The 23,800-nt window shown below is 38.4% G+C and overlaps 4 protein-coding genes across 8 annotated transcripts; 2 read left to right on the top strand and 2 right to left on the bottom strand.

Annotated features, from left to right (window-relative positions):
* Positions 1–3,154: 3,154 nt before the first annotated feature.
* LOC117572751 (transmembrane protein 184B) lies at positions 3,155–10,768 on the bottom strand. Of its 3 annotated transcripts, XM_034255833.2 has the most exons (9): positions 10,632–10,768; positions 10,393–10,556; positions 7,730–8,006; positions 7,489–7,654; positions 7,167–7,425; positions 6,740–7,076; positions 6,220–6,294; positions 6,075–6,159; positions 3,155–4,625 (listed from the first exon to the last, which is right to left on the bottom strand). In XM_034255833.2, exons 3-9 carry the CDS (start codon positions 8,003–8,005, stop codon positions 4,351–4,353), a joined length of 1,473 nt encoding a protein of 490 aa, XP_034111724.1. In that variant the 5' UTR covers position 8,006; positions 10,393–10,556; positions 10,632–10,768; the 3' UTR covers positions 3,155–4,350. The 3 variants fall into 3 exon arrangements, with proteins under 3 accessions (XP_034111724.1, XP_034111723.1, XP_034111726.1); XM_034255832.2 differs by having other exon boundaries at positions 10,393–10,742; XM_034255835.2 differs by lacking the exon at positions 3,155–4,625 and adding an exon at positions 5,603–5,865 and having other exon boundaries at positions 10,393–10,739.
* A 112-nt stretch (positions 10,769–10,880) lies between these two features.
* Positions 10,881–13,240, top strand: LOC117572753 (peroxisome biogenesis factor 10). The gene is made up of 3 exons (XM_034255837.2): positions 10,881–10,972; positions 11,380–11,728; positions 11,785–13,240. The coding sequence occupies exons 2-3, from the start codon at positions 11,456–11,458 to the stop codon at positions 12,409–12,411; spliced, it is 900 nt and encodes a 299-aa protein (XP_034111728.1). The 5' UTR covers positions 10,881–10,972; positions 11,380–11,455; the 3' UTR covers positions 12,412–13,240.
* On the bottom strand, positions 13,204–23,553 carry LOC117572750 (AF4/FMR2 family member lilli). Of its 3 annotated transcripts, XM_034255827.2 has the most exons (4): positions 23,352–23,553; positions 20,146–20,314; positions 17,211–17,543; positions 13,204–16,308 (listed from the first exon to the last, which is right to left on the bottom strand). In XM_034255827.2, the coding sequence occupies exons 3-4, from the start codon at positions 17,351–17,353 to the stop codon at positions 13,206–13,208; spliced, it is 3,246 nt and encodes a 1,081-aa protein (XP_034111718.2). In that variant the 5' UTR covers positions 17,354–17,543; positions 20,146–20,314; positions 23,352–23,553; the 3' UTR covers positions 13,204–13,205. The 3 variants fall into 3 exon arrangements, with proteins under 3 accessions (XP_034111718.2, XP_034111717.2, XP_051860341.1); XM_034255826.2 differs by lacking the exon at positions 20,146–20,314; XM_052004381.1 differs by lacking the exon at positions 23,352–23,553 and having other exon boundaries at positions 20,146–21,672.
* LOC117572752 (formin-1) lies at positions 19,907–23,009 on the top strand. The gene is made up of 2 exons (XM_034255836.2): positions 19,907–20,020; positions 21,488–23,009. Exons 1-2 carry the CDS (start codon positions 20,006–20,008, stop codon positions 22,877–22,879), a joined length of 1,407 nt encoding a protein of 468 aa, XP_034111727.2. The 5' UTR covers positions 19,907–20,005; the 3' UTR covers positions 22,880–23,009.
* Positions 23,554–23,800: the final 247 nt, after the last annotated feature.

Genomic DNA, 23,800 nt, shown 5'->3' on the forward strand with positions numbered 1-23,800 from the left:
GTGTTTAAGAAATGAAAATAACTCTTTTAATTTATATTCAAAATTTAATCATTATATTGCCTGTAAAGGGAACTGTGAAAATGCCAGCGATAGTGGCAATAATAACCAATACAGCAGATAATTTGTGTACTTATTTCTATCATTACCTTTTCCGCCTTTCCGCATTGATTAATGTGTTCCATTTGAACAGTTGTATTTTGATTTATCGAAATCGATAAGTTTCAGTGACAAGTAAAACATGAAATTGTTTTTCTGCTGCATGGAAATACAAAAGCCCATAAAGAAGGCCGCAGCACGTCGACAGAGTCGACAGAGACTCGACACAGCTCTTATTACCAATTACAGTGCGTATACGTATTATACATAAAGTATACTGTACAATATACAATATATGTATACGATGTATATAGTACATGTATTATCTCATTGAACCTTTAGTGTGTTAACGGACACATTGCTGAATGGTAGTCATAATTGAGGTTGTGGGAATGATGTGCATTTCATGAATTATACAAGGAAGTCCTGCGGCGAAAGAGGCTCACTCCAGTCCATGCTACACTCTATACTCTCTCTCTCTCTATATGTGCGTTGTACGTGTATGCGTATATATTTATGTGGTTGTCGGAACGATAAACTCGCATTCAAAATGAATATGTGTGGCAGTCCTTGAGCAGGAAGCAAATACACCCACAACCACCCCTCAACACACACTAACACACACACTGAGTATCAATGCTGACTGAATTGATGGTCAATGCATTGAGGCAAGTAATAAACTTATTGGCCCAACGGCTTTCCGTTGATTGTCTGTATGTATGGTACAATATGGCGTCAGTCAGTCAGTCAGCCAGGCAGTCAGGCAGTCAATGCCTCCCCCTTTTTGAAATTGCCAGAGTGTATCCATGACCAGGCAGAAGTTGGAATCGTCGCGTCGCAGCGCGTCGTTAATGTGGAACTGTTAAACAGATAATGACCAAGCGTGGGCATTGAACATCGACATCGACAACGACATGGACATGGATTGAGAGCGCTCTTTGTTATGTCACAAACACACACACACACCCCCACTCTATACCTGTCTCGCTTACGCATTCGCATAACTGGCAGGATGATGCTCGACGATGATGTGATTGTTGCTGCATGCGTATGCGGAAACCAGACAACTGTCATGCTGAAATTCTGATGCATTGAAATATAATTATTGGGAAATGTGCGATTGTCGTTCGGTTTCCGTTTACGTGCGCTGCCACACACATAAATAGGAAATGTATGTGTGTGTGTGTGTGTGCGTGTGTAATATCCTCAAACCAGTCAGTCGCTATATCGATTATGTTTGGTGCTGCTGTTGCTGTGGCTGTGGCTGCTTCTGACTCTGCCCCACATCTGCACATCCGTTACCTTTGCCACACAACATCATAATTTATGCAAGCAAAATGACATAACAGTTGCAATATTATATGTGTATATATACACCATATATCTGCTATGATGTGCTCTGCTGTTCTCTGCCATGCACCAAGCTCATCTACTGCTCTCTGTACATATGTATGTGCCACATCTGCAGTTGGCTGCCAATTAAGATATTAAGTTAACAAAACAATTACGCAAAATTTCAAACAATTTGCCAAATATTCACACTAGTTGTCTCTGTAAATATCAAATATCAGCACGGTTATTTCTAATTTTTATAAAAATACATTATGAAATAAAAAATATATTTAAAACAAGAAAGACACTGTGAGATACCCATTTCTAATGAAAACAAAACAGTGCGGTAGTATTCTAAAAATATACCAAATTATTATACCACAAAAATACAACAATATACAAAAGGCTATAATTTGTATATTGTCATAGTACGAAATTCAAAATATACCGAACAAAATCAAAGTATACCAGATTGCCAGCTTAAGCAACTAAGATGCGTAGTAAGTATTTCGTATATAACTTCTACAATTTTTGTCTCATTGTAACCAAACTTTTAGGAATCATAAATAGTGGGGTTACTATTCCATGCACCAGAAATCTACTCTATCTTGTTAACGCTTATTTTTAGATTCTTGTGATTTGTGGGGCCGGAACTGGAAGTGGCAAAAATTGTAAGCAAACGTGATCTGCGTGTAAACATAATAAGTGCTGTTGATTATCATATATCTCTATCTCTTATAGTCTCTGAGATCCAGGTGTTCAAACGAACAGATGGACATGGCTATATCGTCTCGACTGTTGATCAAAAATGTATAAACTTTGTAAGGTCGGAAGTATCTCCTTTTGCCTGAACCTATCCTGGAGGTACAAAGTTATACCCTATTTGTAGAGGGTATATATAAAGAGCTGTAGAATTCACTTGAATATTTTATTTATATTACTTTTTATATTTATCTTAAATTAACTCCAATAAACTGAAGGAATTCCTATAGTAAAAAGTAGTTGTTCTTAGTGAACTCAGTTAGGAAAATTCTTTAAAATATCTATAATGGGCATAATTATATTTAACGATTCTATATATTAATTGAAAAACTATATTTATGAGCTTCACTGCCTTAACAAATAGTATAAACAAATCATGTAGACACAAAAAAATAGAAAAATGTATAAGCACCACAATCAAGAAATAAATTACTTTTAATAATAAAACTAATAGTATATGATTTATTACAAATATGATGCTAATACAAAATATCCTAAGTCCTAATAAATTATATTATATTTATAAATATTATGTTGAAAATATTCTATTTGGTATGCGAATAGACCGCTCATATTAAAGAATTAGCAATAACTGTACGTTTTTTTTTACTTTAATTTAAATAAAAATTGGTTTAAAAATAATATAATATAAATAAGTATAACAAATTTTAAATTAAACATATATTTTGCTTTAAAAAACATTTAACACTTTCAACAATTATTTTTATTTCAATTACCAATTGTCCGATAGCTTCCATAGAACGCCTTGCCAATTCAAATAAAGCGCGCCACTTACATTTTCATTACCTATCGTTATCGATAACACACCACCCGTTGACCTCGAGCAGTGTTGATAAACGAACGAAAATTCCAAAAAATAAAATGCTTTGCTTTGTTGTATTTTATTTGACATTTATGTACTTTATTTTTGTTCTATAGAGTTTTAACAAATAAATGTACATAAAAACATTTGTTTGTCGTTGGTTCGCATTATACACAGTGAACCATAAAATTACATGTACATACATAATTTGACATTGCCAGTTGCCCATCATCATCGTTTCAGCGCACATTTCCAGTTTCAAACTTGTTCTCATTTTATTTGCTTAATTAATAATTAATCGTGTTTGAGAAGCCTTTCGAATACGCTAGACTGTAATGTGGAATTGAAATTTGTTTTGTGTGTGTTCTTTTTTTCATTCAATTTTGCTTAAATAAATATTGTGTATCAGTTTTATCGTACTATATCATACTCTGTACAGGTAAAAGATTTATACATTTCTGTTGCTTGGGAGTTTTTGTCTACAATTCCGTGTATCCATATCTGTTAATTTAATTATCATGTATTTCGGCTAGCATGTGAAAGTGTTTCTTTCACATATACAATATATTGTTCGTATTCACCTAGTTTATTTTCATCTTGTATCTTGTTTGTTTATTCATTACCCGGTTCCGGCATATTTTTGCTTTCCTACTTGCAGTTATTTTTTAAAAATTTGCTTCTTACAGTTTTATAAATATATTCGGTTTGTATTTATGCGTTTCGTTTTGCTATTTGGTTTTCTTTGTTTAATTTGTAATTTTAAATACATATTTGTTCTTTAAAGTTTATTTAATTATTGTATAAGCAGCCTGTAGATTTGCTCAACGACGGTTTTTAGACGCTAGAGGGTAAGTATTTTTGTCTTCTTTTTGATTTATACAAAGTTTTTCAAACGATTTATAAAAAAGGTGAATTGAATTATTAAATTGATCGTATTGTATTACTCAACTAAACTGTCATCCGAGATAAACAACTTACAATACATTGTGTAAAAATACAAAGTAATCTCATATTGATTAGTCATACATTACATACACATTCCGACGCATATATAGAGTACTTTCCGTTTATTACATATATAGTAAGTACATATACATATAAATATATAATTAATTTCCTATCCTTTTTTCATGTTTGTTTTTTGCGGTTGCGCTACTTAAGATTATTGTACAAGCAAATCAAAACCTTTTGGAGGTTGTCAAACAAAACCAAATATCAAAAATCCAGAAAAAGACAACGAACAATTCGTTAAACAAAAACATGGAACTACACTCTTTCGACTCGTGACCAGAATTTATCTGTTCCTTCCCCTTCATCCATCTACTTTCCATCCTCATCTACTGATACTCATCATCGCTGCTTAGCAGCATGGTCTTCTCATTGTAGTTCTGACTGATGGTCGCCACACGTTGTCCGCCCGGCAGGAATTTCCGTTGATTGCCAAGAGTCTTGGGTGCCACACATCCATTGTTGCCACCGCCAGTTGCCACCGCGTTGTATCCACCACCGTTTGCATTTGTGCCCATGGATGCCGCTTGAGTTGCTCCGCCGCCGCTGCTTGGATCATCGGGATCGTAGCTCGACACGCGAATGCCACGCGAATTCTTGCCACCTGCACACGAATTTCGTTATTTACTAAATGATTGACACAAGTACTAAGTACAAATTGGGAGGAGATTGAAACTCATGCCTTTAAAAAACATGCAGAATATTGGCAAGCAAAGGAAAGACGTCGCTGTTAAGCTTATTGTACATTTATTTAATACAGATAATTTATAAGATATATTTTATACAGTTTGTTTAAACATTTACAAAAGTTAATAAGAGAAAAAAAAACATAAGCACGAGCTTTCGATTTGAGTCTATCACAAAAGAAAATTAAAGAAGCAACCAGATTTTTATGTATTTCGTTTTTTTTTTTTTTTTGGTATCTTTGAGCTAAAGAATTTTGTAATCGAAATATATTTGTATACTCGTTAAATGCATAATAAGCTAAGTACATCAAGTGTGTGAAAAAACTTCAAAGAGTTGAGAGCGCTCCTTGAAGATTCTGATATGGAAAATTCACCAAAATTGCCAAGTTAATTGTTATGGTTAATTGTTAGCCTATTGAGTCTGCGAAGTCTGCTAATCTGGGCTCATATTTTGGACATAAGCTAAGCTCCGTTTTGAATCTGATCTGTTTGTATTGCCATTTTATACAAATAATTACATACAATACATATAGTAATAAAATCTTTGTTTACAAATACATAATATTTTACAATATTATCCATTAGGTATAATAGTTATATTAAACATATTAGAATGCGTCTTTTTTTTTCTTGTTACAACTAACATTTAAATAAGTTTGAATAAAATGCTTAAATCGTAAACGTAAATATAATAAAAAGAATTACACACACACAATAATCAGCAAATCAGATGGGACAAGAATATTGAGGAATACAAAAGAATTGATGAAAGAATACACATATGTAGAAACATTCAATTTATGTCGAATTCCATAATGAAACTCTAAGGTAACTAGGCAATTTTAGTTTTGGGTTTTGTTGAGTGCGCGCATTCTTTTGTTAAGTACGAGTAAACTAGGCCTAATACGTATTTTAGTTAATCTTCTTATTTTTTTTTTTGTTTTTAGTGTTCAAAGCGGCAACAAAAGGCAACTGTGGTGTCGTTTTGTAAGCTATAAGTACACTTGATTTGTCTTTCTTGTATTTTTTTTTTCTTTTTTAAGTTTCTTTTTCATTGTTTCGTTAAATTTTTTTTAATTGTATTTTTATCGCGGCATCGCTAGTTTTATTTTATTATTTATGTTTACAGTTTTTCGTAACGCTGAGCTGAGGTTACTTCTGCAAAAGATAAGAAACAGAAATAGAAACAAAAATGTAAATCATAATGATAATGTAATTATGTGTAAATGAAAGCAAAGTAAGAAAAAAAAGAAAGATAAGATTAACAATAGCTACAGAGCACAGGCAACAAACATTCACGATAGAAAAGAGAGATCGAAAGAAGAAGAAGAACGCTCAAAGAAGAACGTGTGAAAGACGCAACTTACCTGAACTGTATTGTGTGTACTGTTGGTACTGTGGATGGAAATTGTGTATAGCATCCGTCATAATATCCTTGGGATTCATGGTTTCCTAAGAAAGTACAACAACATCTTAGTGAATGAAATTCGCAAAATATAGCAAAGGACTTACCTTAAGACTGCTGGAAATCGATTGCATAGTCACAGAGCGTCCATGGCCATCACCAATGCAGCTGCGCGCATAAACCTAGAGAAAATACACAGAATAGGTTATTTAAAAATAGTATAGTTTTCTAATCTTATCAACAAAATACTTATTAAGCGTCTTTACGATATCATAGTTAATCTGAACAGCAACCCTAACAATATTGTTATTAAATACACTACATGTAGTATTAAATAGCAATTTATCAATCTATTGAATGCCAATAATAAACTGGGAATCTACCACATGATTCATTTGGCAGGCATGACTGTATTTTCGCACGAGGCAGAAACAAAAAAAGATAGTTAAATTTCTTCACTCGCTGACACTGATTGTGAAACTAGAATAGAAAAAAAAACTTGCACTTGTTGATAAACAATAAAACGCGCGTATCTTATCTTACAACTCACATACTCTATATACTGGCTGACTGTAATATCGTTATGGCACATAAATACCTGTCAAATCTTGTCAGCAATTCACTCACCTGATAGGGGAAAGCATAACGCAACGCAATGGCAGCGAAAAGCATTTCAATGCATATGAAAAAGTTCTGATAGCCAGCGGAAACGGTACCAGCCGATGTGACAGTGCCAGCACTGTCAACGATGGGCGATATGACCTGAGCCTTCTCGAGAATGGCCAAGCCGACGCCCTGCCAGAAGGACAAAAAGATGACCGATTTGATGGTGCAGAATTTCAGTACGGGCTCAAAGGGTGTCAGCAGATCGCGTGTGGCAAAGTAAAACAGATAGAGACCGTACAGAGCCAGCGAGACGGAAATGTTGTAAATGATGGTTATGTAAATATAACCGCCATCGGCGCTGTAAATACAAAAAAAAAAAAACAGGAGAAAGATGTATGAGTTGGGTGCAGGAGTTAATAGATTAGCATGCGATTGTGGGTGTACAGACCTCCAGTCGCCATCGTGATAGTGTCCGAATGCCTGCAGAAAGATGATGATGAAGGCGACCAGCGGCTTAACCAAACAGAACTGTAACGTTGCCTGCTTGCAGAAGCGCAGAAAGCCAATAGTGTAGGTCTTGCCCTTGAGACAGCAAGTGCCATACAAGCACGATGTCTTTATGGGCTTGCCACGTATCTCCGACATAATGTTGCCCTCGCCGCCCAAGTATTCGTAGCACAGCGACAGAAAGTTGTAAATGACAAAGGCTAAAAGCAAGAGGGGAAGATTAGTATTGAACTAAGAGACATATATAATATGGGATAACGCACCTTCATAGCAATCGCGCACCGTAAAAAAGTAGATGTAAACATTGTCCGAGTTGAAGAACAGCAAACTAATCCACGAATAGGTGGCATAGATGGGCACAATGAACAATATGCGAACTATCCAACGTTGCTCCTGTGGATTGGTATACCAGCGCAAATGCTGATAGATCTGCAAATAGAAGCGAGAGAGAGAGAGAGACACACGATTAATATCAATTTCGATGTGGGAGAATGTCCAATTTACCTGTTGACATGTGACAAACAGCGCTGCCCAGACAAATACGCCGGCTAGCACCTGTGCGGTCTTCGTTTGCAGGAATATGCCATCGCCCACATGGAGGAGTGGATCCAATGGCTCCTGTGCAACAGCTGGAGTTTTCATTTGTACCACGTAATTCGTATTCGGTTTCACGGTTGTTGTTGTTGTTGCAGCAGCAGTTCCGTTGCCACTCACAACAGCAGCAGCGACGCTGCTCGCAGTTATTGCCGCCTCAATGAGACTGGCCGGCGTTGTGCTCATGCTGTCCACACAAAAAGGAAAACAAACGCAAATAACAAAGCGCACAAATTAGATGAAATTACATTAGATATTATTATTAGCTATGTATGTATACTAAGCATAAGTAAATTCTAGTTTGTAAACATGCCACACAGCCAGGCACGCTAGATTCACAGAATTAAAAATTGTATCTTTAGTGTGTTGTGTGTGTAGCGAGTTGCAACTAAATTGGGTCAACAACGAAAATACAGCTAAATGGAGAGGCACGCATTAGATCATCATCATCATCATCGTCATCGTTGCTGTTGTCATAATGATAGTCAACATTGCGACAGAGAGACACGCAACGCAACATTACATTTATATATTATATATTAGGTAGACAGAAAACTCGGCAAAACTTTACTTTCAGGGGCATGGAAATTTACCAAACTCAGGGTCACTTCAAACTGCTCCATATCGATTATATATACTATAAGTATGTGTGCCAATAGAACAAATATATTGCATATTATACGACGCGACTAGGTAAACAACAACAACTAGGAAAGCGGGCAATCAATAAACAAGTGTGAAACAAGGTGCAGGCACGCGAACTCGCTGAACTGAGGGAAAAGCGTCGCTAAGAGCCAATTAAATATGCATTAAGACGTGCATTGATAATTATACGCACATTATATACTTATATTGCATATAAATTGCAGCGGACAATTGAATTAAGCAGCATCAGGTTGCGTTCATTCAACCGAAATCAATCAGAGAATTGATAAGGAGAACGTATTTATTATAATTTTATTATAAAAATTATACGGTAATGATTTAATTATGATTTGTAAGACTCTTCTTCAAGGGTAATGTTTAATTGTGAGTAAAAACCCACAAATAATTCATTATTTTTAAGTTTTTAAATGGATTTATAAATTCTAAGTGTTGGAACTAATTATTATTTTTCAGTTTCTTTATAAATTATAATTTAGTTTATGGAGGAGCCTCAAATACGCGAATTTAAAAACATAATTAAAGGTGGTTATTTAAGCCCAGTGTTGTATAAGTATCATAAATTAGGAGATTAACCTCAATTGCTCTACAAATATGGTCACATCTCAAAATATTTGTAAACAGAACATAGCCTGGCGCCAGAAAGAGATGAAAGATGCATAACTCAATCAGCTGATATCGATAAAAGTGAATGATGGAAGTGGAGAACAAACAATCCTTGAAACCAGCGCATTGGAGACTTTTTGTGACTTTTTGGGTATTGAATTATTAAGAAATTAAATTGCGGCAGTTCAGCGAATTTAGTTAGTGTTTAATGGACATGAGTATCAGGTTTGCTAAACAAGTAAGATGCCAGATAAATGCCAGAAATAACGCAAATGACTCAAAGCAATGCAAAACTGGAACTGAACTTGAAAGTTAAAGCGTACTGATTTCTCTCTTTCCCACTCTCTCTCATTGGCGCTAACACAAATACAAATTGCACGTTAAACGAGCTGAAAACAATGCGTATATGAAGAGTATGAGAAATACTTAAAGTGTCTTGTGTGGCACTGAAACCCAAAAAGTGTGAAGGGTAAAGCGGCGAAACAAATCTGCAGAGCAATAAGTAGTTAAAATAGCTAAAATGGCCCGAAGACTGAATGAAGAAAGAGGAGAATAGAAACAAAAGAAGTCGAGGCAAAGAAGCAAAGCACAGACGTAAAGCAAAAGCAACAACAAGTTGCTGTTGGTGAAGATACACAAGAGTCTCATTTATATATTGGCACAAAGCACAAAAGTCTCCACATACACTTCAAGTCTCCAATGCGAGCCAATCGAAGTGGCGTACGAAGCGCGGAAGCGTTTTTGAGAGACAAGAAAAGCCATATACTGTATATGTATAAACATACATACGCATTAGTGTGTGTGTGTGTGTGGGAGTATGGGCTGAAATCAAAACCAACAACAGCAACAACAAAATTGGAAGGCAGTGCTAATTACATTTTTGGACACGACTCGTTTTGTGGGGTTTCAGTATTAGCAGTTGTTAAATTGATTTTCATGAAATTATTGGCCAAAAATTCACTGTAAATAAATACATGCAGCTTAAATGCCAACAACATATGCGACCTTTATGAGGGGGGAAGCAGAGGGCGACTTCTCTTTGCTTATCACAGCACACACACTCATACCCTCATGCAATTTTATATGTGTTCATATTGCCCACTCACACCTGCTTATCAAATGCGAAAAATAACGACGTTGAAAATAAAAACACGCACACACACACACAAACATACTCAGCAAATTTCGTCATCGAAATGGGAATTTTTTTGTAGCTTGCAACTCGTCCATCTCAGGGAAAACAACTTTTACACACACAATCACGAACAGTTAGCTACGCAAACACGTTAATGCAAGTTAATTACCTTTTTATAAATGCAACTTTTCACGATTTTGCTATTGCGTTTCTTTATTTTTTCACAGCCCGAAATTCCGTTTAATTTGCCAGCTCCCAACAAATTGCTACTCTAATTTTTCTTCTTCTTCTCTATGTCGCTGCGACGCGAACACACGACGTTCGTGGTGTCTGCTGCAAGACGGAGAAACGTAATCACTTTCGAATTTAATATAGCACGTATTTGCAGCACACGGTTTTTGTAATTACCAATTAATTATTTAAACGTATTGCTTAGCAAAATCGTTAGGAAGCGGACTTTAATTTTTTGTTTCTTCACTCTGACTTTTCTTCTTTCTGTTTTATTTAACACCTGTGTCGGAATGTGCCCACAAGCTAAATTTAAAAAATATACGTTTTAACACCAAAGGTATATACCCAAAATACCGAAACCCACATAATAGACTTTCGGCTAAACTTCGTGTAGTGTATTGTTTTTTCAAAGCAACAGAGAATTGAATCTAACTTCAACTCGTGATTTAAAAAAATATATATGACCAAATTCCCGTTAAAAATATAGTTTTTCAAAAAAATGTCATATCAATAAACTAGTAACGGCATTTTATTCACAGTGGGGGGAGGTAGTCTTGGTGACAGCATTTGAAGTTAAAAAATACCGAAATTAGTTTTTGCTAATTAACCAATACTAATTTTAAAGTTACCATCAGAAAATAATATGTTTAACTGGGGGAAATTATGTAAAAATGTTAAATACTCCTTTTATTTAAAACTACAATATTTTAAGCAAATTAAAATACTAAAAATGAACCGAAAATACAACGGCCACTTATTCTAAAACGCTGTAGAAAGCTGTTTGCTATAGCACCACGCAAGAACAGCTGTCCCAAGGCGAACAGCTGTAGTATTTGTCATATCGATAACATTATCGATACTCGCGCATAAGTTATTGCCATGAAATCAAAACAACCCATTTGTTTCTTTTCTTTTTCTTATCTAGTCGAACTTTGAACGCCCGTTGCGGGCGCTGCTCGAATAATGTAAATATAACTAAGGCGCTAAATTAAAAGTGCAACATGGACTTTCGTAACGCCCGCGCCCGTCAACCGGAAATCGTGCGCTCCGTGCAAAAGGATGCACGTTACACCAACGAATTGGCCGAGGACTTGTCAGATATATTGCGAATAACCGGCCCACGAAACTGGATCAAGTACAATCAGTTATGCCAGCTGCTAGCTCAGTTAAGTTACCATGGCTTCGCCTCTGTCAATAACCTACAAACGTTGGGTGAGGAATACACAGGCATCATACAAGTGGATGGCAACTACAAGCAAATTCCCAGTCGACTGGTTAGCAAAGTCCTTGATACTTAATAAAATCATAGCTAATCCATTGCCTTATCTAGCTTCAACTGATGGCCATTATACTAGAGTTTGGTGGAGATGCGTTGTTCTTACGTCTGCTGCAAAAACTGGAACTCTACATAGCTGAGCACCAAGAGATTGTGCCGGATGCCAAGAAGAAGCTGCAACACCTCATTCAGCGCATGCGACAATCGCCCAGTTACATTAAGGCGTTGCACAAATCTCTATTCTATCTGGACGCCAGCAAATATCAGCTGTCCAAGCGCACCACAGGCATCAACTATGTGCTAATCCGGCACTGGTTGCAGCCTGAGTTTTCGCTGTATGGCTACAAAATATTGGGCATCATTACATTCCTGCAAGTGACCGTCTCGCTGGCCATTGGTGGTTGGGAGGCGTGGAAAGAGCACAAGCGCCAGCAACTGGAGGCCATCAAGCAAGCTGGAAAACGTTTTCTGCAGCGCGAGTCGAGCGTCAAGTCCTCAGCAGGAGATGCTCCTCAGTGTATTCTTTGCATGGAGCCGCGACAAAATAACAGTCTAACGCCGTGTGGTCATCTCTTCTGCTGGAGTTGCATACTCGAATGGCTGGAGGAACGTGACGAGTGTCCGTTGTGCCGTGAATCGCTGAAAAAGTCGCAGGTCATTCAACTGCAGAATTATGCCTAGGAAAATAACGATTTTAGGTATCCTTTGATGCCTTCTTTCTGATTTAACATCATGGATTATCTACATCCCTTAGTATGCTTGAAAAGTGTGGGCATTTCGGGGATCATCTTCATCCCTTAATAATCCTATAACAGGCAATTCTTGAATTCTATTGAGCTCTTTTTAGTCTTAGGAAGTGCTGGTCTTTTCATAATTATTATCCTTTTTTGTATTACGAAACGCCAGAATTTCTGGGATTGAGACGAACCCTTCTTATGTTTAAGTATAAAGCGATTTCGGGTTATTTAATTTTTTTCTATGTCTAAGTATTAAAACCTTTTTGGGATATTCTTGAACCCTTTTTATGTCTTAGAAATATCCTTTTTGGGCATAAGATCAGAAACTCGTTTTATCCTTTCTTACCTTTAAATCGAGAGCATTTGTTGAACCTTTTTTGCGCCAAATAAAACAGGTATATTTAGGATTTGATTTTATCTTATGAAAGTAAGCATTTCAGAGATTGTGTTAAATATATTTCTGGTATTCTGTTCCTGTATATGTCTAAGTACTTCTTAGATAATAATGAACCCGTTGGAAATTCTGGAATGCTCTGAAATCTTTTAAGCATACAAAATTGTTATTCTTCCATTTTATATCGTATTTATTGAATTTGTTCTGTACATACTAGACTTAACAGCTTTGGCTTAACATTGATGTCTGTGTGGTGATGGTGTTTGGTGTCCCTAAAAAAAAACCTTAAAACTACAAATTACAAGTTGTATTTACAATTAAAACTCGAAGTGCCGAACACCACTTTAAATAATATCCAAATAAATAGTGCGATTAAAAATTTGCTTTCGTCGCCGTGACTCGAAAGCGGAACGTGCCTCCGACTGCGATTCGAAGGCAACACGAGCATCGCCCGTGGGTTTGCCCTCGTCATTGAAACGCCGTAGAATATCCTCGGGACTCAGTTTGTAGTCGCTAAAGAAACGCAGAATATCCTTCAGATCCGCCTTGAAGGGCACATTACGCATAGCGACGACGCAGCCAGGACGCGTAAATTTCTCGGGAATGCCATCATCATTGACATTGTTAGCAGGCGGACCATCGCCGCCATTCATAAGCGGGGCAGTAATAGGAGGCGGCAGCAGATCATCGGGACCCGCACCACGGGCGGCAAAGGGATTAAAGTGCTGCTGCTTGGAGCTGTTGCTGTCGTCGCTATCATGTGACGGTGGCAGCGATTGCTGAGGATTGTTGCCAGTGTTGTTGTTGCGATTGTCAGCATCATCGAAGCGACTTGGACCACGACGACGCGACGATTGTTGCTGCTGCTGCTGTTGTTGTTGTTGTTGCTGCTGCTGCTGTTGCATGGGCGCTGGTGTCTTGTCCGTTTGTCGTGGCCCATTGCCACCGGGCAAATAGTTCATAAACGGTTTATTCATGCGATCCGCAATCTCTTGCGGCGTGATGGGCGCCAAGCGCAGACCACGCCCACGAAAACGACGATTGTGAAACTCACGTATGGCAATTTTGGCATTGTGCGCATCCCCGAACTCGACAATGAACTCGCCGGCGCTCTGATTGCGATCATTGAAGAGCATCTCAATGTGCTCGATGCGCAGATTTTCGGTCATAAAAAGCTCGCCGAGATCATTGATGCGTGTGGCATATTCACAGTTGTGGACACGCACAAAGACATCCTCTTGGCGAGGCGGTGGCTGGTTGTTGTTGTTGTTGTTCATGGCAAATGGACCTGGTCCCATATTGTTGTTGTTGTTCATGTGCATGCCATTGTTGTGCATGTTGTTGTTGGCATTGTTATTTGGTAGCTGTTGTTGCTGCTGAAAGGCAAAAGGCATGTTGCCAAAGGGAGGCATATTGTTGTTGTTGTTATTGTTGTTGTGTTGCAGCTGTGGTTGCTGCTGCTGTTGAGGCTCATTGTTGTTGCGTCGTCTTGGATCGCTGCTGAATTTGGCCTGCAACGCCAGCAACTGTTCCTGTTGCTGCTGTTGTTGCAGCAATTGTTGCTGCTGCTGTTGTTGCTGTAGCTGTTGTTGCTGCAGCTGTTGTTGTTGCTGCTGCTTTTGTTGCTCGCGCTCAGCATCCTCACGCTGCTGCTGCTCCTCCTTCTGCAGCTGCTCGTTGGCTCTCCGCATCTTCTCTTTGGCATTCTGCATCTCCAGCTGGTTGCTGCCACGCACACGCAACTTTCTAAAGCCAATATAATGCCTCGAAGTGTCTTCCAAAGCGGAACGCGCTTCATTCTCGCGAGCAAACAACACAAAGGCGACAAACTCGCGACGATTGTTCGGACTGGGCGCGAGCAATATGTCCACAATGGTGCACGTGGCCGAGAACATTTTCATAATGTCCTGTTCGGTGGTCAGCTGTGGCAAGTCTTCCACATAGAGCACCAAGAGCGTTGGCTGTGCCCCCGAAGCAGCTGCACCACCACGATTGCCAGCAACTGTTGCAGCTGCTCCGCTTTCTCTGTTGCTGCCACCACGTTGAGAACGTTCATCCGCCTGCTCGAACTCCTCATCACCGATGGGCACAATCTGCAGCAAACGATCCCGGAACATGGTGTTGTTGCGAGCCAACGCTTTCTGGGCACTCGAAACCCGAGAAAACTCAATGTAGGCGACCCCGGTGCGTGCCCCATTGGCGCCGCTCACAATCTTGATGCCATTGTGTGGGATGTAGAGACCAGCAAAATACTTGCGTAGATCACTGTACGAGGTGCTCGTGCACATGCCGCTAATCTTAATGTAGCACGTCTCGGCGACAGGCGCACCCGAGTTGCTGTTGCCGCTGTTGTTACCTACCAGAGCATCCGTTGTGGTTGCTGCTGTGTTGTTACTGTTGCCGCCTGGTGACAAGGCTGCGGCCACTTTGGTTGCCTGCTGTTGCAGCAACAGCTGCTGCTGCTGAAAGAGTTGCGGATACATTTGTGCATACGGATTGACATTGGCAAAGGCAATCGGTTGCTGCTGCTGTTGCTGCTGTTCGGCTGATAGTTCAGCCAACTGTTGCTGCTGCTGCTGCTGCTGCTGCGAAGGCGCAGCTACATTGAGATTGTAGTTGTTGGTGGTCGTGTTGCTGCTGTAGCTCTGCAGCCCTGGCGGCAGCACCGACATCAAACCCAACTGTGGCGCCACAGCAGCAACAGCTGCTGGTGCAATGGCCCATGGCGACAACACCGGCTTGGCTGGCGGCATTTTCAAGTCGCGCTCGCTGCTGTCGCCACGCAGATCGCCGCGTCGCTTGCGTAGTCCACGTTGATCGCGATGATAATGCTGATCGCGAGCATCGCGATCGCGTATGTTGCGATTGTCACGACTATCGCGACTGTCATCGCTGCTGCTCGAGCGGCTGCGGCTGCGACTGCGCGATCGACTTATGCTGCGACTATGTCGGGCATTGCTGCTGCTGTGAATATGATTGCGAGAGCGTCGCGCATTGAAATGCGGCGACGTGTCTGTAGGCGAGTGTCTGGAGACATCGGCCAGCGATACGCCCGCCTGCTGTTGGTAAGCCAAGAAAGAGGGAACTGTTGCTGTTGCTGCTGCAGCTGCTGCTGTGGCAACACTGGTTGCTGCTAAAACTGGAGCAGCGGCTGATTGCTGCTTGAGCTGCACTTGCTGCTGCAGCTGACTAATGAAACTGCCAATGATCGGCGGCTGTGGCACTGGGGGCATGGCTACGGCAGCCGCAGCTGCAGCCACTGTGGCAGCTACTGCGGTGGCTGGCACAGCGGCAACAGTTGCCGCTGCAGCAGTTGCTACGCTCACTTTGCGCGCCGTCTCGATCACCTTTTGCATTTCGGCGCGCGACGAGAGCAACAATCGCACCTGAATCTCCATTAGCTTCTCGCGATCCTTCAACATCGCACAGCGTGCGTCCTCATCGGTGCTGTAGATTATTGGAGAGAGAAGAGAAAAGCAACAAATAAGCGCAATGTTTAAACTCAATAAACTGATGTAAAGAATGCTAGTAGAAAAGTAACATCAGATCTGAAATCGCTAAAATAATTATTATATAAATTTAGTGTCTCACTTTCTACCATGATTTCTAAAAGGCAAACGCTTGCAAAAAGGCATTATGTTACATTTACTGCAATTAATTAATTAACTATTAAGTACTTTATTGATTTTTAAGATGAGTCAAATTTAAGAATGAAAATTAAAATCAATTGTTATTAAGAAATGTTTAAAATATTTTGAGTATGATCTTTACAATTGTGTAATTATTATATAAACTAAATTCTGAATACAAATACTACTGTTTTATTTCGTTTCAACATCTCAATCGATATAATTTATATATTACATGATTGTGTAGAATAAACCGTTTTTAATTGTCTAATTCTAATTGTCGAAAAAATTGGGCCCATTTATCGAATGCGCAAGTCTTTTTTTGGAAACGGTAAATTTCTCATATGATGTGATATTACGGTATATTTAAATACTATTTGCCAAAAGTCTTTTCCTAATATAAAATGTATATATATTATATTTTCTATTGCTGAGACAAATTTAGTGTTTAACAAAAACATAGCTAAAGTAAAAGAAATAGTAAACTGCAACTTTCTCATATGTGACAATATTATGGTATATTTAAATACTATTTGGCGAAAGTCTATTACTAATCAACAAATATATCAATTTGATTATATATTGTTGAGACATAGTATTTAGTGCTTGGCAAAAACATTACTAAAATAGAAAAATTATGGTGCTGGGCTACAATCAATATTAAGCAAGATTCGCGAAAAGATATTTGTATAGAGAATATGAGAGAGAATTACTAGCTACCTGAAAGCAATGAAGGCATCGCCCATTTCGCCACCGATGATATGGACACCGCCCTCTGGTATCGAGAGGCCCGTGAAGAAATTGCGAATATCTCGCGCATTTGCCGTCCACGGCAAGTTTTGCAAACGAATAATGACACTCATCTTGATATTATAACACTCTGTTTTTTCAGTTATTTATTTCGATATATTCTCTTTACTTTTTAATTCACTCCTCTCGATCACTGATCGAAAATCAATCTAGAATTAAAACAACGCTTCTCAAGCAAACTGATTCCTTCCTTTTGCTCATCGGATTATGTTACGCGTTTCTTATACAGTTTGAAGACGGCATCTGAAATGAGAATAAAACAACTTATGGAGAATATGCAAACAAAAATCTTTAAAATTATAAAACCTAAAGATCATTCTGAAGGATATTTTATTGGTATCAATTACTTAACATGCAAATATTCAATATTTTTGCTGTTTTGAAATGATTGAACAAATTCTGACTCATCATATTTAATACTACTAAACTTACCAACTTGATCTTCTTTATTGCTAAGCGCTTCTAATGATCATTAAATTTAAAATCAAATTTGTGTGTTATAGGAAACTTCAATTAAAATTTACAAATCAATATTAAAAAAGTGTGACCAAAGAAAAGACTGATCCACAGTTTTTTGAATTATTGCCAAATTTATTTTTATCGAAATTATCGTAAAAATATCGAGCTGAACTAACGATCGCAACTCTTCTTTTTTCGACTTCAAGGTTCGATAAAATGTTTTCTGAAATAATCATGCATTAAAGCTATGTATGTTATATTTACGCATACAATAGCTGGTTAGGCAGACAAAGATAAGAATTGTAGACTCTATAATATTTGTATACAATACTTCACGTATGTTCTCTTTTTATCGTATTCTCGGTTTACCTTGATCTTGAATTTCAAGAACATTATCAAGACTTAATATTGCCCTGCTTATTGCTAAGATATCATCAGAATACAATTCATCATTAGTGTTATTTTTTAAGCGCTATCCATAGGGTAGAAAAATGTATGTAACAGGCAGAAGGAAGCTTCGCAAACCCTATAAAGCATATATTCTTGATCAGCGTCAACAGACGAGAAGATATAACCACGTCTGTCTGTCCGTCCGTCTGTAAAAACACCTAGATCTCAGAGACCATAAATGATAGAGCTATAATTTTGATTCGACAAGTCTTGTTAGACTGCATATCGTTAGTGTATTATTATAATAGTGGCCGGACCTAAAGAATTATTTTCTAATTTCAAAATATCGTAATCAATAATTGAAGCGATGAATACACGACTTTATTTGAATAATTGGTAGAGTTGATGCACAACACTTTTAATTTGTATTACATTTATTATCTACAGCTTATTTAATTTCTCCATTGCCATCGAATATATTATACATTTAATTTGTATTTAATTTATTATCTACACATATAATTTCTCCAATGCAATCTATATCTCAAATCTTGTAATCTTGTATAAAAAGCTATTTATTACTGTCTCAATTAAAATCGAAACATTACTTTAATAGCAATTAAATTAAATGTTTGCATTAAAGATTTTCAATGCTTCATCAATTATTTCGCCTTAAGCTTTTCAGCTGGCACATTTGGCATACTAATAAACTAACATTTACTTATTTGTCATTATCAAACGCACAAAACCGAGCTTGCTTACCGATTTCCTGAGAAAATTGAAAAACCTGCCTGGAAACCCAAAACTGAATAAGTGCACTCTGTCCAGGTTATCTGGTGGGGAAAATCTTAACAGCAAAAAATAAATAAATGCGTTTTTATTTTCATCCTGGGACATACATATTCTCATAACAGTTTTAGGCTTTAAATGGCATCGAGCTATTGCATAATTGAAAACTAGTTTTTCCTTTGAGCAAAGTGAAAATTGTGCGATTGTGTGTGAGACTGGTTGAAATGGTTTTAGAAAGATTTCCACATATCTTTCACTTACCCAAAAATAATGCGACCTTCCTGCTCCAAAATTGAAGGTCGCCTCCGAAGAGCGAAAGAAAAGAGAAGAGAGAAAAGCTAGTAAAGTAAGCTAGTGTGCTATATCCCTAGGCTAAAAGCTCAGTGAACATTTTGGCTGGACAGTGGCTGCCAACAGTTTGTCGTTATCGATTTAAACGTTTCAATTTCCTCATTAGTAGCACTCAATTACCTGTTAATGATGTCGCAGTGTGAGTGTGTGTGTGTGCAAAACGCTAACTGCTTTCCCAAAAAGAAATGCGCGTTATAACCAGTTGAGCTCAGATTGAACGTAATGGGAAAGCGATTATGTAGCTTTAGTTCAATTGCTATTGCCGCCAGTCGGTCCCCGACATGTGCCACAACAAACACACAACAACAATGACTATGATGACGACGACAACAACAACAAACGACAGCCAAATGAAAATAAGCAGCGAACACAACTAAGTGACAGCCTGGAACTGATACAAGCCAAAGTTAAAGCCAAAGCTAAAGCGGAGCAACAACAGGAGGAGCTGGGAGTCTGTAGCAACGGCCTGTTTTCAGTTATCCACTTTGTTTGCTTTTGCTTTTTGGCAGTGCTGCTGCAGCTGATTAACGCCAAAACACACTACAGGAAACCCACAACAAAACTCTTCCAACTCCTTCCGCTTGGCTATATAAAAAGAGCCATTGTTGGCTCTTTGGGCTGCAGTTATACAAAAGATTTGACCGCGTTACCGTCATCGTCATCACCGTCATCGTCAACGTCGGCGCGTGCGTTGAGTATTCATTCAATACATCGTTATGAAATTCGCAATTGTGAGTGTGATTCATTATAAAACATTACAAATATGTAACACCCCAAGCTATGCGATCTATTGTGTGACTATATAGAACCATAGTATATAAATTTCTCTTGAAAAAGCACAAACATTATTACATACCCGATCTTAAGCCAGCTCACAATTTATTTTCGGATTTCGGATATACACTTAGTTGCTATGGTTCTTCAGCCTATATCACAAGTTGTGCACTTCCGATCTTAAAAGTAATCTTATACGATAGACATTGGCAACCGATCTGTAAGCTTCCACAAGTACCGCAATCTTAGGGCTAAGTGAGCAAAGTTAGGCATAGACATTAGACATATCTTAGTGTTAAAAAAAATATTATAAATGCTGGTATAAACCACAAACATTATTCATACGCTTCGAAATCGATCGTGTTGGATATTATCAGAATGTATTTCAAAGGGTTCAGGAAGTAAATGCATAATTTATTTCTAAAATACTCGGAAAAAATAAGATGAGTGAAAACAAAGCAATTCTAATGAAATTGTGAGGCACAGAAAATATTTGAAAGATATAGTGAAAAAAAAAAAATAGAAATTATTAAAAAAAAAAATTATTGAATTTAAAAAAAAAAAAATTGAAAAGGGGAAGTACTTCACGGAGTTTGCTAAAAATTAGAGATGCTTTCTTCAGGACATTACCAATCAATAATATAGTAGTTAAAAGTTAAGAATAATTCTTGGAAAATTATTATACCATAGTTGAAAATTATAAAAATGAAGTTTATTCAAATAAACAAAATTCAAGAACAAATTTTGAGGCTATAGAGATTAGAGATCGATTTCCTTATGAACCTATCTTCTTTTCATGGCCTTACTAACCATGAGCACAATTTAAATTGAAAGTGAAAGAAAGGTAAGTAAAAGAATATGAGGCAATAGATTTCAAAGTCTAAGGGGAAGAATACTTCTCAGAGTCATTGTTTTCTACAAACAAATTAGTGATGCGCTTTCAATGATCCATCCTTAAATACTAATTTAAAGTTTGAGAAATAGTTAAATCATACTTGGAACTGATAGAAATCAAATTTATTTAAAGAAACCAATTTTGAGGCAAAAGAAATTAGAGATCGATTTTTGTTATGATCCTATCATTCCATGGCCTTACTAACCATGAGTAGAATTTAAATTGAAGGTGAAAGTAAAGTAAAAGAAAAGTGAGGCAATAGATTCAAAAGTCTAAAGGGAAGTATGATACTTCTCAGAGTCATTGTTCTATAAACAAATTAGTGATGCGCTTTCAATGATCCACTCTTAAATACTAATTTAAAGTTTGATAACTTAAATCATACTCCAAGTATGATAGAAATCAAGTATATTTAAAGAAATCAATTTTGAGGCTATAGAAATTACGAGATCGATTTTTGTTATGATCCTATCATTCCATGGCCTTACTAACCATGAGCACAAAACTAAACTGTCTCTTAAATTTAAAGGCAATGTCGGCACTCGGGCTGCTTCTGCTTGTCGGCGCCCAGGGCACCACTATAATCAGCATCAAGTATCCGCCGCAGAGCAACGATAAAACTGCGCTGGACCCACAGCCGGCACAGCAACCAGCGAAGCGGGATCTTAGTCTAAGCTATGCGGCCACCAATATTGATTCCAAGGAGGGCACACGTGTGAAGACGATCACAGTGATCAAGAATGTGGGCGGCGTGGGCGTGAGCGATGTGGGATCATCGAGTGCGGCAACAAGCAACAGGCAAGTGAAGCTGGCCATTAATCCCGAGCTGCATAAGAACGAGGAATGGGCGAATGCATTTCGCGATAACTTTGAATCCTATGGCGGGCTGCCCGATGTGCCCGATATAGACGATCTCTTTGACTTTGTCAATCGCAAGCCGAGCGTAGAGCCCAAAAAGGAGACGGGCACTGTCAAGGACGCCAAGGAGAAGCCAACGGAAAGCACAACAAAGTCAGCGCCAGAACCAACAAAAAAGGCGACCAGCGAACATGCCGAGGATGCAGACGACAGTGACGAGGCCATCGTAGAGAAGATCAAGGGAGATGCCGAACTATTGCCGCACATCAAGCAGGCCAACATATTGCGACTGCAGGCGCAGGAGTTAAGGCAAAAGCAGCAGCAGTTGCAACAGTTGCAGCTACATCAGCAGCAGCAGCCAGAGCTGGAGCAGACAAAGCGTTCGCTGGTGAATGTTAACTATTCGACACCGATGCATACGGTAAGCCAATTCTTTGAGAACTATGTCCAAGTGCTGCCCAATGGCTATGACTACACAAAACCCGAACCGGAAGAGCCGCCGCAGCAGCAGCAGCAGCCGTGTGCTGTTCCCGTGCCGCCCAACAACAGCATACAGGTGACAACGCCATCGGGTCGCAGTTATGACATACCACAGAGCAACAGCAGCGGCAACAACGGCGGCATCAATCATCCCTATTTGGCTCCAGCGCTAGCGAAGCGCACACAGATTCAACAACCAGCTGCTCCACAGCAACCGCAATCGCCGCCAAGCTATTCCACAGTCAACTCAATTGTGCCGCCCATTGTACAGGGTCAAATTCCGTCGCAGCCGCCGTTGCCGCCTCAGCCTTTGCCACCGCAACCATCACCTTCAATATCTGGAGCAGGCGCTGGCGGCGTCTCCACCAGTCAGCGTCCGTATGTTGCGCCCAGCTTGCGCAACAATGGTCTGGGCATCAATCGTGGGCCGCTGTCGACGCCGCAGCCGTCGTCTCTGCCACCGCAACCGTTGCCTGGCAATAATTTCAATAATAACAACGGTAATGCTTTGCCTAGTTATCGCTTAAATGGTTTCGGCGGCAATCGTCCGAATATATTTCGATCGCGCGGCTTAAAATATTGATTACGTTTTATATATGTATATTCTTACTTATGACTATTGCCTAATTATTAAGAAAGTCGTTTATGTTATGTTTGTATTTAATGTGTGTGGCGCAAGCGTGTTTTTCCTAAATATATAACAAACAATTCAAGTTCAAAGACTGCAGATAAATCGATAGCAGCGTAACCAACAGCAAAACAACAAACTATGCTATCGATTATTTCAGGGTAAAGCACTTTCTATGTATGAATGGCTTCGTAACCATTTGCGTTTTTTTTTTCGTTTTATTTATTTAGCTCTTTAAAACTATACTAATTAGCACACAACGTTCGTTGATCGCTGTCATACATATGTGTGTTGCAGTGTTAATCCGCTGGGCGTTGATTTTCTCGAATTTAATTCGGTTCTTCGCACTATTGTTGTACTGTAGTACTGTACACACACATGTGTAATTTGCATGTACTTTGCATTTATTCAATGAACTTTTACTCACCAATGGCAAACCAATATCAAAACGCAATTGAGGACCAATGCACAAAAGACAGAAGGGCTCGGTTATTTTTAGTTTTTGTTTGTGGTCAAACGCTATATTTATTTTGAGAATTTTTATTGTTTATTAATATGAAAATCGTAATTTTCTGGCAGCAACACGGCCTAGTCGTCGACTTCAACGTTGTAGTAACAAAAAATAAAATGGCGACTATGATTGCTATCGACATGGATGTTATCGATATAATTTTAGTATTTTTTAACAGCCCTGTTCTGTAGCGGCCAGTGTCACCACATTTATAATATTATTATATGTTTAATTTGTTTTGTTTTTTTTATGAAATGTTTGCCTTACTTCGTGAAGCTTAATTGCAAATAATTTTGTGCAAAATTTAAATGTCGTTTTCAGTTATTTCTTAATTTATGAAATTGTAATTTTTAGATTTGAAAATC

Source organism: Drosophila albomicans, chromosome 3 (genome assembly GCF_009650485.2).
Source record: "Drosophila albomicans strain 15112-1751.03 chromosome 3, ASM965048v2, whole genome shotgun sequence".
NCBI lineage: Eukaryota > Metazoa > Arthropoda > Insecta > Diptera > Drosophilidae > Drosophila > Drosophila albomicans.

Coding starts and splice junctions, on each gene's coding strand:
- LOC117572751 (XM_034255833.2), bottom strand. CDS start 8,005: ATGAGCACAACGCCGGCCAGTCTCATTGAGGCGGCAATAACTGCGAGC. Junction 7,426..7,488: donor GGTGCGCGATTGCTATGAAG/GTGCGTTATCCC, acceptor TCTTGCTTTTAG/CCTTTGTCATTTACAACTTT. Junction 6,160..6,219: donor CGATTTCCAGCAGTCTTAAG/GTAAGTCCTTTG, acceptor GTACTTTCTTAG/GAAACCATGAATCCCAAGGA.
- LOC117572753 (XM_034255837.2), top strand. CDS start 11,456: ATGGACTTTCGTAACGCCCGCGCCCGTCAACCGGAAATCGTGCGCTCC. Junction 11,729..11,784: donor AGCAAATTCCCAGTCGACTG/GTTAGCAAAGTC, acceptor TGCCTTATCTAG/CTTCAACTGATGGCCATTAT.
- LOC117572750 (XM_034255826.2), bottom strand. CDS start 17,353: ATGAGTGTCATTATTCGTTTGCAAAACTTGCCGTGGACGGCAAATGCG. Junction 16,309..17,210: donor GATGCCTTCATTGCTTTCAG/GTAGCTAGTAAT, acceptor AATAATCTACAG/CACCGATGAGGACGCACGCT.